The sequence below is a fragment of the Panthera onca genome, chromosome B1 (genome assembly GCF_046562875.1).
Source record: "Panthera onca isolate mPanOnc1 chromosome B1, mPanOnc1 haplotype 2, whole genome shotgun sequence".
NCBI classification, from domain to species: domain Eukaryota; kingdom Metazoa; phylum Chordata; class Mammalia; order Carnivora; family Felidae; genus Panthera; species Panthera onca.
Window position 1 is genome coordinate 105,894,630 of NC_138342.1, and position 16,155 is coordinate 105,910,784.

Here is a 16,155-nt window from a genome sequence, read left to right on the forward strand (position 1 = left end):
GGAGCTGAGCGCTCCCGGGTACCGGAGCCCTAGCTCCAACGCCAGCGCTCCGAACGCAATCTCCGGCTGCAGGAGAGCCGACGCCGGCGCCGGGGCTCGCAGCGGCCACTTGTGCAGCCCTGTTGGAGGGGCCTTGCAGCCCTGCTGTTGAGGAGTGGGGACTCGAGGAAACCCCTCGTCTCCAGCTTTGGGGAAAGGAATTCGATAATCTCCTGGTGCCCCACCGCCCCCTCCCCCGTGCGCAATTGTTCTTTCCACACGTCGCTACCGCTACCGACATTTATTCTTCCTTGCCTCTTCGGTTTCGTCGCCCGGGTAAGTTCTAAAGTTTCTGAAGACAATTGTTTGTAATGATTCCTCATATACCTTGAATACAAGCAACCTCTCCCGATCCACGTCCATACCCGGGCGAAAACGCTCAGACTGTCTGGATTCTAAAACAAAGTGAAAGGCGGGGAAGAATGTAGGGGGGTTGAGAAACTTTTCTGGGAATTCATCAGCGCACTGGAGTGTCCCGCGGAATGCCTGGACGCTTTTTCGTCAGGGCATCTCTCTCGTCCTACAAGTCCAGATGGCTACCTGGAGCCCTTCTCTGACGCGATTTGCTTTTGCTGGGCTGGAGGGTCTTTGAAATAGAGCTCGCAGAGCTATCGGCCTCAGTATTTGCTGGGGCTACCTAATCCCTGCTCTTATTCTTTTCGCTTCGTTTCTTCCTTCTCTTCATCACACCGTTCCAGGGAGCCAGGACCATGGACTTGGCAGCAGACGGGGCTCCTGGACGCCCGTGGCTCCAGCTGCCCACTCTGTCGGTATTTCAGCTCCTTCGGGTCTTTTGGCTGCTCTCACAGCTCCCCGGGCCGGCCCGGGTCAGCGGGGCCGAGCAGCGCCAGGTGTTCCAAGTGCTGGAGGAGCAGCCTCCCGGCACGCTGGTGGGCACCATCCAGACGCGCCCCGGCTTCACCTACCGGCTCAGCGAAAGCCACGCCCTGTTTGCCATAAACAGTAGCACCGGGGCCCTCTACACCACCGCCACCATCGACCGCGAGAGCTTGCCCAGCGACGTGATCAACCTGGTGGTCCTTTCCAGCTCTCCCACCTACCCCACCGAAGTGCGAGTGCTGGTGCGGGACCTCAACGACAACGCCCCCGTCTTCCCCGACCCCTCCATCGTGGTCACTTTCAAGGAGGACAGTAGCAGCGGGCGCCAAGTCATCTTGGATACGGCCACCGACTCGGACATCGGCTCCAACGGTGTGGACCATCGCTCTTACCGCATCATCCAGGGCAACGAGGCGGGGCGCTTCCGCCTGGACATCACCCTGAACCCGAGCGGCGAGGGTGCGTTTCTGCATCTCGTGTCCAAGGGCGGGCTGGACCGCGAGGTCACACCGCAGTACCAGCTATTGGTGGAAGTGGAGGACAAGGGCGAGCCGAAGCGGCGGGGCTACCTCCAGGTAAACGTGACTGTGCAAGACATAAATGACAACCCCCCAGTTTTTGGCAGTTCCCACTACCAGGCGGGGGTGCCTGAGGACGCGGCCGTGGGCTCCAGCGTCCTCCAGGTGGCGGCGGCGGACGCGGACGAGGGCACCAATGCGGACATCCGCTATCGGCTGCAGGACGAGGGAACTCCCTTCCAAATGGACCCCGAAACGGGGCTTATCACGGTGCGGGAGCCCCTGGACTTCGAGGCCAGGCGCCAGTACTCGCTTACCGTGCAAGCTATGGACCGAGGCGTGCCTTCCCTCACTGGGCGTGCCGAGGCGCTCATTCAGCTGCTGGATGTCAACGACAATGACCCGGTGGTGAAATTCCGCTACTTCCCCGCCACCTCGCGCTACGCCTCGGTAGATGAGAACGCTCAAGTGGGCACTGTGGTGGCTCTGCTCACCGTGACGGACGCAGACTCGCCCGCGGCCAACGGGAACATTTCCGTGCAGATTCTAGGGGGCAATGAGCAGCGCCACTTTGAGGTGCAGAGCAGCAAAGTGCCGAACCTGAGCCTCATCAAAGTGGCCAGCGCCCTAGACCGAGAGCGCATTCCTTCTTACAACCTGACAGTTTCGGTCTCAGATAACTACGGGGCGCCCCCTGGCGCAGCGGTCCAGGCGCGTTCTTCTGTGGCAAGCCTGGTGATTTTCGTAAATGACATCAATGACCACCCTCCTGTCTTTGCGCAGCAGGTGTACAGAGTGAACCTGAGCGAGGAGGCGCCCCCGGGAAGCTATGTGAGTGGAGTATCTGCCACTGATGGCGACTCTGGTCTCAATGCTAATCTGCGTTACAGCATCGTCTCTGGCAATGGACTAGGTTGGTTCCATATCAGTGAACATAGTGGCCTGGTGACCACTGGGGTTGCTGGGGGCTTGGACCGTGAACTCGCTTCCCAGATTGTACTGAATATCAGTGCTCGGGACCAGGGGGTTCACCCCAAGTTTTCCTATGCCCAACTTGTAGTGACTCTCCTGGATGTGAATGATGAAAAGCCAGTATTTAGCCAGCCAGAAGGGTATGATGTGTCTGTGGTTGAGAATGCCCCAACAGGGACAGAGCTACTGGTGCTCAGGGCAACTGATAGGGACCTGGGTGACAACGGGACAGTGCGCTTCTCCCTGCAAGAGGCCGAGACTGACCAGAGATCCTTCCGCCTGGATCCTGTGTCTGGGAGGTTGAGCACTGTCGCCTCCTTGGACAGAGAGGAGCAAGCTTTCTACTCCCTATTGGTCCTGGCCACGGATCTGGGCTCCCCTCCCCAGTCCTCAATGGCTCGAATAAACGTGAGTCTCCTGGATATAAATGACAACAGCCCTGTGTTTTACCCAGTCCAGTACTTTGCTCATATCCAGGAGAATGAGCCTGGAGGAAGTTACATCACTACAGTGTCTGCCACTGACCCAGACTTGGGTCTCAATGGAACTGTCAAATATAGTATATCAGCCGGGGACAGGTCTCGGTTTCAAGTCAATGCTCAGAGTGGGGTTATTTCTACAAGAATGGCCCTAGACAGAGAAGAAAAAACAGCTTACCAGTTGCAAATAGTGGCTACTGATGGTGGCAATTTACAGTCTCCCAACCAGGCAATAGTAACCATCACTGTACTGGACACTCAAGACAACCCACCTGTATTCAGCCAGGCTGCCTACAGCTTCGTGGTCTTTGAGAATGTGGCTCTGGGATATCATGTGGGTAGTGTGTCTGCATCTACCATGGATCTCAATTCCAACATCAGTTATCTCATTACTACTGGGGATCAGAAAGGTATGTTTGCTATCAACCAGGTCACTGGGCAGCTTACCACGGCAAGTGTGATTGACAGAGAAGAGCAATCCTTTTATCAGCTGAAAGTAGTGGCCAGTGGGGGCACAGTGACTGGAGACACTATGGTTAATATAACAGTTAAGGATTTGAATGACAACTCTCCCCATTTCCTCCAGGCAGTAGAGAGTGTAAACGTGGTGGAGAATTGGCAGGCAGGTCACAGCATTTTCCAAGCCAAAGCCGTGGACCCTGATGAAGGTGTCAATGGCATGGTACTCTATAGCCTGAAGCAGAACCCCAAGAACCTGTTTACTATCAATGAAAAGAATGGTAATATTAGTCTGCTAGGTCCCCTGGATGTTCATGCTGGTTCCTACCAAATAGAGATCGTGGCATCTGATATGGGTGTTCCACAGCTCTCCTCTAGTTTCATCTTAACGGTTTATGTTCATGATGTAAATGACAACCCACCCGTGTTTGACCAACTCTCTTATGAGGTCACCCTTTCTGAGTCAGAACCTGTGAATTCTCGATTCTTTAAAGTGCAAGCTTTTGATAAGGATTCAGGAGCGAATGGTGAAATTGCCTACAGCATTGCTGAAGGAAATACAGGGGATGCTTTTGGCATATTCCCAGATGGTCAATTGTATATAAAGAGTGAACTGGACCGTGAACTTCAAGACAGATATGTTTTACTGGTTGTTGCTTCTGACAGAGCAGTGGAACCCCTTAGTGCTACTGTGAATGTTACTGTAATTTTAGAAGATGTAAATGATAACAGACCTCTTTTTAACAGTACGAATTACACATTTTACTTTGAAGAGGAACAGAGAGCCGGGTCATTTGTGGGCAAAGTAAATGCTATAGATAAAGACTTTGGGCCAAATGGAGAAGTAAGGTATTCTTTTGAAATGGTGCAGCCAGATTTTGAGTTGCATGCTATTAGTGGGGAAATTACTAATACTCGTCAGTTTGACAGGGAGTCTCTCATGAGGCAGAGAGGGACTGCAGTGTTCAGCTTTACAGTCATTGCAACAGATCAGGGGCTCCCTCAGCCTCTCAAGGATCAGGCTACAGTACATGTTTACATGAAGGATATAAATGATAATGCTCCCAAGTTTTTAAAAGACTTTTACCAAGCTACAATATCAGAGTCAGCAGCCAACCTGACACAAGTTTTAAGAGTATCTGCCTCAGACGTTGATGAAGGTAATAATGGACTTATTCATTACTCTGTAATGAAAGGAAATGAAGAAAGACAATTTGCTATAGACAGTACCTCTGGTCAGGTGACGCTAATTGGCAAATTAGACTATGAAGCAACACCTGCCTATTCCCTTGTAATTCAAGCAGTGGATTCAGGTGCAATCTCCCTCAATTCAACCTGTACCTTAAATATTGATATTTTAGATGAAAATGACAATACCCCTTCTTTCCCTAAATCAACGCTGTTTGTTGATGTTTTGGAAAACATGAGAATTGGTGAACTCGTGTCTTCTGTTACTGCAACTGACTCAGATTCAGGTGACAATGCTGATTTACATTATAGTATTACTGGAACTAACAACCACGGAACTTTTAGCATAAGCCCAAACACTGGCAGTATTTTTCTTGCCAAAAAATTGGACTTTGAAACACAGTCTTTGTACAAATTAAATATAACAGCAAAAGACCAAGGAAGGCCTCCTCGTTCATCTACAATGTCAGTGGTTATACATGTGAGGGACTTTAATGACAATCCTCCTAGCTTTCCTCCTGGGGATATTTTCAAGTCTATTGTTGAGAACATTCCCATTGGAACGTCTGTCATTTCAGTGACTGCACATGACCCTGATGCAGACATTAATGGGCAACTATCCTATACGATCATTCAACAGATGCCCAGGGGCAACCACTTTGGCATAGATGAAGTCAAAGGCACTATATATACTAATGCTGAAATAGATCGGGAATTTGCTAATCTCTTTGAGTTAACTGTAAAAGCCAATGATCAAGCTGTGCCTATAGAAACTAGACGGTATGCTTTGAAAAACGTGACCATTTTGGTCACAGACCTCAATGACAACGTTCCAATGTTTATATCACAAAATGCCCTTGCTGCAGACCCTTCAGCTGTGATTGGTTCTGTCCTGACAACAATAATGGCTGCGGACCCAGATGAAGGGGCTAATGGAGAAGTGGAGTATGAGATCATCAATGGGGACACAGACACCTTCATTGTGGATCGTTACAGTGGAGACTTGAGAGTGGCTTCAGCACTGGTGCCTTCACAGCTGATCTATAACCTCATAGTTTCAGCAACAGACCTTGGCCCTGAAAGGAGGAAATCAACCACTGAATTGACCATCATTCTTCAAGGCCTTGATGGACCTGTTTTTACTCAACCCAAATATATAACTATTTTGAAGGAAGGTGAGCCCATTGGTACCAATGTAATATCAATAGAAGCAGCTAGCCCTAGAGGATCTGAAGCCCCAGTGGAGTATTATATTGTTTCAGTTCGTTGTGAAGAAAAAACCGTTGGACGTCTCTTTACTATTGGACGGCAAACTGGCATAATTCAGACTGCAGCCATTCTGGACCGGGAGCAAGGAGCATGTCTTTACCTGGTGGATGTTTATGCCATAGAAAAGTCAACTGCTTTTCCCAGAACACAGAGAGCAGAGGTAATGATTTTGTAGTCATTTATGAACTATTTATTGATGTGCTTTTTAGAAGGATTGTTCTCTTTCTGTTTGCTTTCTACAATTATTTACCTTCAATGTTTACTGTTAATAATACTGGCAGGAGCATATAAAGTGTTCTGTTACAAAAACTAACAAGAATCACATAAAATTTAGCTTTAATCCTGGTCAAAACCAAACAGTGAACAGTTTTTATCTTATACTTCACCTCATTGCAATCATATGTATAAGGCCAAGGAGAAATCTAGCCATTTCATAAGTGCAAAACAAACAAACAAGCAAAAAAAACAAAACAAAAAACATGTATCTAAATTAAATCAGTGCACTAATTAGACACCTCTCAGTAAGGAAGTCTAGTAGAGAATGGGCAATTTCAGGCTTAAATTTCTATTCCAAACTGAAGAAGTTTGGTAGAAATCAGCATTATAAGCATAGTTTTTTGGGAGGGGTGTAACGCAAACACAGTACAGACTGGCAGTTTACATCAGGACAGTATTAACTTTCACATCCTCAGCAGTCTTGGCAGCTTCTTTATAGACAGTGACTAATTTTAATGTGCTGAGCCAAGTTTGGGGGAGATTCCTGATTTCATCTGCTTTTACACTGGAGGCACTATCTTCTGACTTAGGGTAATCCTTTCTCTTCCCTCTTGAATGAAAGCGTGTAATGTGCTGTGAATTATCAGAGATTAGAAGGTGCTTCTTGATACAAATATGTGTTCAGCACTATGCTATAGGCACATGTTGTTCTGTCTGCTGATGGGTAAGAAGTTAGGGTTTCTGGCCTATGCCAAGAGAATTCGAAGCCTGGTCTTCCCTGGGGTGTATTTTAGGCTACTACCTCTATGTATTACTGATTTGTGTTTTAATTAAATTACTTCCAAAGTTGTTTTGATAATCAACTAGAAATCACACAGCTATCCTCTGGAAAGCCCTTGTTCGCTGTTTTCTAAGTTTCTTCTTTTCCTCCACTCCCCTCAAAGACATTCTAGTGTCACTCAGCCAAAAACACAAAATATCAAGTGTGGTTTGTGATACTTGGCAGTAACCCAGACACAATATACTAGTAAAATTGAGGCTTACGTATTTGTTTTCTTGCTTTCTTTCTTCGGGGGGCGGGGAAGAGGTGAGGGGTTTTCTTCATTTAAAATGTTCTTTTGTTATTACTATCTTTTTAATCCCTTGTGATTTTTTTTTTTTGTAATAGCTAGCTGTATCTATTCTGCACATAGAGCAGCATCTTCATGTCCTAGAGGATATTAGAGATATAATTAGAGATATAATTCTTAATAGAGATATAATTCTTAGAGATATAATTCTAAGTGCAATTCAGTTTTATCTTACATACATAGCCCTGAAGGGACTTGTAACCCAAATGTCCTCTTTTACCTAATTAGCTTTTTAAAGATCTTAACACATGTCTTATATGGTGAACTATTTGATGTAACTTAGCCCATGATTTACATGTAATTTTATATTAATTTCAGGTCATCCCTCACATTAACTGACCCTCTATTTCCACCTTCCTTCTCAGGGATTATTTACTAGGTAAGGAGATTTAAGTAGTTTGAAAACTGAAATATTTATTCAAGATGGGCAATTAAGTCATTTTAGACTTTAGATGAATTTATTAAACTGTAAAACAAATTATGTTACTGGCTGTTGTTGTTTGGTTCAATGCATTACAGTTTATTAGAACAACATGGAGAATGAGACTAAATGCTCACTGGTATCATTAGATTTATTTTGTCTTGTTATTTATTCATTAAATATGCAAAGAATGACTTAGCTTAAGTTTATTAAATAGTACTGTCTCTGCAATAGGTATGAGAATTAAAAAGTAATAATTATAAGTCATTTTGCTAGTAATAGGGAATAGTATGTCTGTTACTTTTTTAATATCAAATAACACCAATATAAAAAGTTGTTCATATTAACTGCACCCTATTTATTTAAAAATCTGAGGTAACTCATTATGGTGATTTTTTAGAAGAAAAAAAAAAACCTTTCAGGGTATTTTCTGTGAACTAAAGTGCTGAAATTGTAAACCAAGTTTGAGTTTCCAAAGCTCCAACCACTCCTATAATTAAAAGCAAATGTGTTTCTCCAAAGAATATTGAAAGCAGTAGTTGGAAGCTAGAGTTTCATATTATTGTTGGTTGTATCATTCAAGTATATATAATAAAGTTCTTTTTCCCTTCTGCTCAATTAATTTACCATGATTGTGCAGAAATAAGTTATAAGTTACCTCTGGTTGTCAGAGATGATTTTTCAGTTGTTCTCAAGTGCAAACTTTGCTCTAATACATTAAAAAAAAAAAAAAAGATTCATGTGCACTGATAGGAGCCTGGGTTGCTTACTCAGGTTTCTGGCTAGAGTCATGGCTGATCACATTCCATTGGCAAGCAGAGGGTCAGTGGGTAAAAGAGAAATGATTTAATCTGCATTCTTTTTTTTAATCTCTGACACTTGTGGAGAGAGGCAGGGGACTCTGGCTCTGATCTTGTTCATTCCAGATTTCTGTCCAGTTGTAAACCTTCACTTACTCTACTTTGCACATCTAAAACTTTGATATAAATAGGAGTCTTTAAAGACTGGCTTCTGAGTCGCAGATACAAGGTTAATTATACTTTTGGGTCTTAGTATTCTTAGAAAATCTTGATTATGTTAGAACAACTGATATAAAGGTTGTATTGTTTTTCTAGGTTCAACAAAAAATAGGGATGTAGTACTTCAATGAACATTTCTTTTTAAATACATATTGTATGGAAACATAGAACTTAGGGACTTGGTTGGACCTCAACCATGTCAGAGGTTTTGTTTCATTGATCTTTATTATCTCAGAGTGTAGTATATACCTGAGGTGTAATAGATGCTCAGTACATGGTTGTTAAATGAGATTATAGAAGAATTAAGACCAGAATATGTTTTCTTTTGCCTCAAGAATAACTTGACAGAGAGAAGCTGGGGAAATGGAGGAAGTTAGTAAACTCCATCTTGACAATGAATTGAACTGAGAACATGAGGATGTGCCAATCATCTCTGTTCTACTAGCGTATTGAGAATTGTCAGAACACTCAAAGAGGAAAGGGAAACTGAGGTGGGTGGTGTCACATGGAATAAGGGTTTAAATGGAAGGAGATACTGTGTATGTGTCCAGCTCAAAGCTATCAAATTTGTTAGTCTCAAGACCCCTTTATGCTCTTAGTAATTGTCAAGGACTTCATAGGGCTTTTGTTTAGGTGTGTCTTATCTATTGATCTTTGTCATTTTAAACATTAAGACTGAGAAAATTTTTTTAATATTTATTAGTTTGTTTAAAAATCATGTTAAACACATAGTCTTATTTTATTGAAAATGCTTCCCCAAACTTAAAAGATAATGGAAAAAGAGACATTATTTTTTTGTTTTACATTTTCAGAAATCCCTTTAATATCTGGCTTAAGAGAACACAACTGGATTCTCAAATCTTCTCATTCATTCTATTGTATTACATTGTTCTGATTAAAGTATATGAAAAGACTCCATCTCACTCAGGTCTGTGAAGTTGGATAAGGGAGACATATGTTATTTTCAGATGATTGTCAATTTTCTTTTGATACTACACCAGAAGTCCACAAGTGGCAGCTTCCTAAAACTTACTTACAGCATGGAATCTGAAACCCTCTTAGTGAACTTTTCATACTTTGTTACATAAAAATACCTTGTCTGACCTTGCATTTTGAATGGATCTTTTTTACCTATGTATGATTTAGAAATATCAGGAATTGATCATTTGGAAAATATTGGCATAACCTGTAAGAATCTTATCAAAAAGATCTTTATATATGGACTCTCAACATCCTGACAATGCTTAGAAGTTTTTCAGAATTTGAATTTTTACTTGAAAGCTCAAATTTTCTTTATCAGCAACTTATATTCTTGTTTTCCATGAGGTGTTGGGTTCCCTTTGTTCATCCGCTAATGAACAAATGTCTGCCACACATATCCAGGTCTAAAAACGTATAGTTTCCCTGTCATTTGTTCTCTTAAGTAAAAACTGTATTCCATAAATAAAGCAGCTCGCTTAGCTTGCAGTGCATCAGACACCTGCTTTTCTTTGAGACAACTCCAGTACTGAGGTACAGATTCATGGTTCTTTGTGCACATTCTCCTATTTGTCATACAAAACGTTGAAAACATGGAGTTTTGAGGGCCTAGATTTAATACATTTAATAATTTTGATACTTCTTCAAAAATTTTTCTTCGGTTTCTAGGTGAAACTGGCACTGCATTTTTTCTGTCAGTGCCTCGCAGTGAAGAATACAATCGCTGCTGGAATACTCTAGAGCTACTGCTTTAATTTGCGCCAAGGCACCAGCGGTTTTACCCATCATTGCTTTTGCATCTCTAGTATACATGTCAATACAGAGAAAAAGGCGAGCACTGTTTGGCATTATTACAAAGACGGTTTTGACTTCCCAGGCCTCTCTAATGGGTTTCTGGTATGCCTTAAGCCCCATTTGCACCAAGGGAGAACCATTGGCCTAGGTAATGAGATTTTTACATTTCCGTTTAACAAAGGCCACCAGAAATAGTCTATTAAGAGCGTGTTTAGGATATTAGGTGAACGGATTATGACATTACCAACTAGAAATGAGTTGCAGCAACTGGATACTTAATTAATTTTTTATTTAATTTATTTATTATTGGATAAATTAATTTATTTTCATAATGAACACCATCGAGATTTCTAAAAGGAATGATGGGACATATGTAAGATTAGTGCTGAAGACCCAAGTTTAGAAATGATTGTCTTCGGGTCACAGGGGTGGCTCCGTCGGTTAAGTGTCTGACTCGATTTTGGCTCAGGTCATGATCTTCTGGTTTGTGAGATCCAGCCCCACGCCAGGCTCCATGCTGATAGTGAGAACCCTGCTTGGGATTCTCTCTCTCTCCTTCTGTAGAGACAGCACTGCCCCTGCTCACGATCTCGCTCTCTCACTGTCTCTCAAAGTAAATAAATAAGCTTAAAAAATAAAAAAATAACTGGTTGTCTTCTAGAGGCTTTAGAAACAGAGTTAGTGGCCCTTAGATTAAATGTCTGTGTATCTTTTGTATCATCCCTTACAGGGAAAATGTAAGCAACAGAACTGGGTAAATAATAATATTAAAGTAATAACAATAGTAACAATTATAATAACATGTATTGAGTATTGCTATGTTCAGTCATTGTGCTAAGTGCTTTGAGAATGTATTATTTGAGCCTCGTAACACTGGTAATATCATTCCCACTTCACAGCTGTGGAAACAGTCTCAGAAAAGTTAAATAATTTGCTTTAATTCAGATAGATAGAAAGGAAAATCACACCCGGACTTGCCAAGTCCATAGTCCATTATTTGTATGCACACCTACTGTTCTGTAAAGCCAGGGCAATCTGTGGGTTTAGTTAAAAGAACGGCGCTTTACTCTGTAGATTTGAGTGTATGTGTGTGTGTATATATATATATATATATATATATATATATATATATATATAATGTTTTTAGTAATCTTGTTTTCATGCCCTTATTTATTGTTAAACAGTCTTTGAAAAGTAGTATTATATATTGTCTGAACTAAGGGAAACCTGGTTTTCACCTGCTTTAGTCATGGCCATCAGCAGACTCTTACATCTTTATGGGTCAGTTAGTGGTGGTAGCAAGCCCAAATCGGGACATGTGGAGGTGCCTCTGGAGCAGGCAGGAAGGGTCAGAACAGGAGAGGGGACCTGGAGACAAATGAAGGGCACAGGTATTGGTAGTGCCTCTCCTAATCCACAGTACTGTACAGTTTGGAAGTAGTTGCTGTGATTTACTAAGGTGGAGAATCCATTTTTGGATTAACAGAGGACAAATCTTACACTCCACGGAATATGATGACGTTGGAATGGATGGACTGTGAAGCCTATATTAAAAGGAAGAAAACATTTTATTGCTTTTTCTGCTTTTGATCTCCAGAGTGTTCTTTTAAAAAAACAACCTGTGATTTTTTCCGATTTTATTTTTTTCTTATTGATATGTTTTTAAACAAGATATCGTGATTAAATTTTCAAGACATGGGCAAATGTGTATTACAAACAGGAGTACTGATGGCCAATTAAGCTCATGCTCCATATTTATACATGGCTTCAGGAAGCTTGATTTGGTCTCTCTGTTTTGGTAATAGATTTCCATAGACATAATTTATCTTCTGATTAATTTATAATGTCTTTTTTTGTGCCTTTATTAAAACCCTAATCATTTTAATTCCTTTTTGTTCCAATAGATTTTGAGACGACTTGTCTAAGAATATTTTGGAAAAGTATTTATGTACTTAGCGTTTTGTGGAATCAATTTTTCATTGTATTGTCTACAGCTTGCACTTTGTCATCATTACAATGAAAAACTACCTAGGAGCCTCATTAGCTGTGAGGGACTGTTGAATTAGTGACTATAAAGGATTCCACAGGCCCCAAGGTGGGTCCTCTTTTCCAAGAATTAATAAATCTAAAGTTCAGCTTTTTATAATAACCATGAAAGTAGGTAGTATTTAGAATTAGGAGCTTGTGAGTAGATATAGGAAAAAAAAATAACTGGCAAATGATTTGGGCCAAGATGAGTTTAAAAGTCCCTTAAAGTGTCCTCGATATAAACTATGGTAAATACCTTCTAATGCTTTCAGGCTTTAAGCAGTTTGTGACACCAGTGGCCTGTTTTAGTAGATTAAATAAGAAGGAGAGAGTATAAGGAATGGAGACAAATGAAAAAATTCTATTAGACAAATACTCTTTATAAAGTACACACATGTAATATATTATATATTACCATATATAATATACGTGAGTATGTATGCAACCATTATGCAAAGACTGTTGGATTTTCCCTTGTGTTAAGATCCTGAGACAAAATGGGACAATAAAGTCATAAGGAAGAAATATAATCTAATTGGAAGATAATAAATATGTGGTAATCAAGAATTGACTATAGGCACACAGTCTTTTTCAATTTCCAGACAGATATCCATATTTAAGAAACAATCAGGGAGTAAAAATTAGACTTTAAGGAACAATTAAAGAACACTAATTGAGGAACATTTACAAACCCTGTTTGACAACTGGCAGTTGGGAACCAATGGGGTTATTACTGATTATTTGTTTCAGATTATTTGATATTTTTCTGAAATGTTTTGTCATTTATAGATTTTAACATGTCAGACAGTGGTAAGCACTGGGCATTGTCTTGCCTTCACAATACTGTTGGAGACTCATATGACAACGTCCCATCACTTGACAAATGACAATTCTGAGGCTAGTGGAGGTTAAGTTTATGGATCTGGTTTACACTGGAAGCAGGATTTGAGCCCAGCAGTCTGACTCCACAGCACTGACGAACACTATGTATTGTAAGAGTGGTTAATACTTTCTGTAGTCTCATCTGCATACAATATTTACTGTGTAAAAAGTTGTTTTTATATTTTGATATTTCTTCATACCAGTGGCTGAAGAAATACGGGGTAAATTTAAATTTAAGTAATGATCTAGTGGTAGGATTACTTTAGCTCCCTATTAATCTTTATTTCAGTTAGGCTTGAACAAATGGACCTATAATCTGTACGTTCTTCATTTTGATTTCCCATTCTTCCAGTTACTGCCTCATTTATTATTTTCTTCCCTTTTCAGCAAAATTTCAAAAAGTTGCCTATACCTGCCTTCTCTCTTCTTACTATCTCTAAATTCACCTCATCAGGCTTCCCTGCTGCCACTCCAATGAAAATTGTTCTTACCAAGGCCACCATGATAGCCACATTTCTACAACCAATAGTCAGTTCCCAGTGCTTATTGTATACATACTTCTAAATAATCATACTGTGGATTTTTAATCCTATTTCTTTGACCAATTTCTTCTCAATTTTCTTTACCAGCTTCTCTCTATGTTCTTAAATTCTAAATGTTGTAATATCCCTGGAATCAGTTCTTGAAACTCTTCTCATTTCAATGTACACTTATTTCCTTGAGGATCTCAATCAGTCTTATGGTTTCAAATAACATATATACATTGATGACTCCGAAATTTTGTTTCTACCTTATGTATTTCTCCTGAATCCCATTTTTTATATAACCAACCACTTATTCATCATGTTTGATTGGTTTCTTATTAGATATTTTAAATTAAGATTTCCAAATCTGACCTCCTGATATCTTCCCCAATAAAAATCTGCTTTACTCTTAGCCATCTCCTTCTCAATTAATGGCAATTGCAATCTTCTAATTGTTCAGGTCAAAAATCTTGGAATCATCTTTGACTCCTCACCACCTAACATACCATCTGTTTAACTAATCTTGGATCTTTTAAAAATATGTCCAGAAGCTGGATCATTTCTCAGCACTTCTACCATTTACTACCTTGGTCTAAGACCCTATCATCCTTTTATTAGATTATTGAAGACATTTTCTCATTAATTTCCAAAATCCTTTCCTACTATTCCCTTCCCTTGCTTATCTGCCTTACCCACACTGGTGTCTTATCTGGGTAAAACTGGTGTCTTATCTGGGTAAAGCTTATCTGCTTTACCCACACTGGTGGGACACTGGTGTCCCACACAGGACTTTCTAGGTACACATCTGCCTTGGAGCCTTTGCTCCTGGCCCTTCCTTCCACATAGAACATTCTTTCCTCTAGATATCTATTTGGATAATTTCCTCTCTTCCAGTATTTGCTTATATCTCACATTATAACTGAGAATTAATCTTCCTTTACTAACATCACTGTAGCCACCTCCTCATCCTGCCTTCTCCACTGTAGTTTTTCACATTCTTCCCCTATAGGATTTACCCTCACCACTTCTTATCTCCCAAATGCTAAATGTTGGAATGCCCCTGGAATCAGTTCTTGAAATGTTTCCCTTTCTAATCTATACTATTCCAATGAGAAGTCACTCCATCTCATTACTTTCAATTATCTATCTATCTGTCTATCTATCTATCTATCTATCCATCCATCCATATATCTATCTACATGCTTAAGTGTGTGTGTGATATAAGTTAGTGATCTATAATTTTGATTATGTCTTTTTCCCACTAGAATGAAGTTGCACAAGGACAGGTATATTTATCTGCTGTGTTTACTGATGTACCTCAAGAGACTAGAAAATTACTTGGAGCATAGTAGGCACATAATAAGTTTTTGTAGAATGAATGAATGAATGAATACATGAATGGGTGAATGAATGAATGAATTAAATGAGCTTCCTACTTCTGTCCTTGACACTTTAATTGAGTATTCCAGTTAGAATGATCCTTCAAATGTAGATCAGGGGTGTTTTGGTGGCTCAGTCAGTTGAGCATCTGACTCCTGATTTTGGTTTAGGTCATGATCTCACTGTTCATGAGATCAGATTCCCACTTGGGACTCTCTATCTCCCTCTTTCTGCCCCTCTCCCACTCATGCATTCCATGCTTTCTCTCTAAATAAATAAATAAACAAATAAATAAATAAACAAACTTTAAAAAATAAAAAAAAAAATAAGTTACAGGTCAGATTATTTCACTCATTTGCTCAAAAGCCCATGACTTTCCATTTCACTCATAATGAAAGTCAAATCCTTACAGTAATTCATAAGGCCCTATGTGACCAGCTCTTGTTGTTTACTTTTCTGGCTTTTTTTTTCTCCTGGCTGTTCTTACTGAGCTTGCTCAGCAACCACAGTGAGGGCTCCAGGCCCCAGCCTCCGGTGCTCCAGCCTTAGTGCTAGCTGTGCCCTCTGCTTGGACTGCTTGCATTGAATTTATCTCACATCTTTTCTCAAAGTCACCTCAAAGTTCTCCTTCCCTCAACCTTCCTTTTTCTATTTTCTTCTTTTTGTTTCTCCTTAGACTCTATCATCACCCACCATAACACATATGTTACTTCTTTATTTTGTTTATGACATGTCTTCTCTCCAAAATATATGTTCCATACGGGGGAAAATTTTCATCTGTTTATTACTGTTGAATTCCCAGCACCTACAGTAGGGCTGGCCCTATTCAGACATTCAGTAAATCTTTGATAAACTAAGGAATTACTGTTGAACACATGGCTAATATGCTGCTTAAATGCCAGGAGCTCAAGTCAGAGATGCATGCTGGAGTAAAGGAGTCATTTTTCATATCTCAAGCCAAGCTATGGAGCTTCTTCTGAAATTAGTGAAGCTAGCTAATTGGCATGGATTGATTTTC

General features: G+C 40.8%; 1 protein-coding gene across 1 annotated transcript in view; it reads left to right on the top strand.

The window, feature by feature from the left end:
* Positions 1 to 250: 250 nt before the first annotated feature.
* FAT4 (FAT atypical cadherin 4) overlaps positions 251 to 16,155 on the top strand; it is a 180,762-nt gene continuing 164,857 nt past the window's right edge. Inside the window, exon 1 of the mRNA XM_060654229.3 lies at positions 251 to 5,924. Coding sequence (XP_060510212.3) covers positions 750 to 5,924 — 5,175 coding nt within the window. The 5' untranslated portion in view covers positions 251 to 749. The remainder of the gene's footprint in view (positions 5,925 to 16,155) is intronic.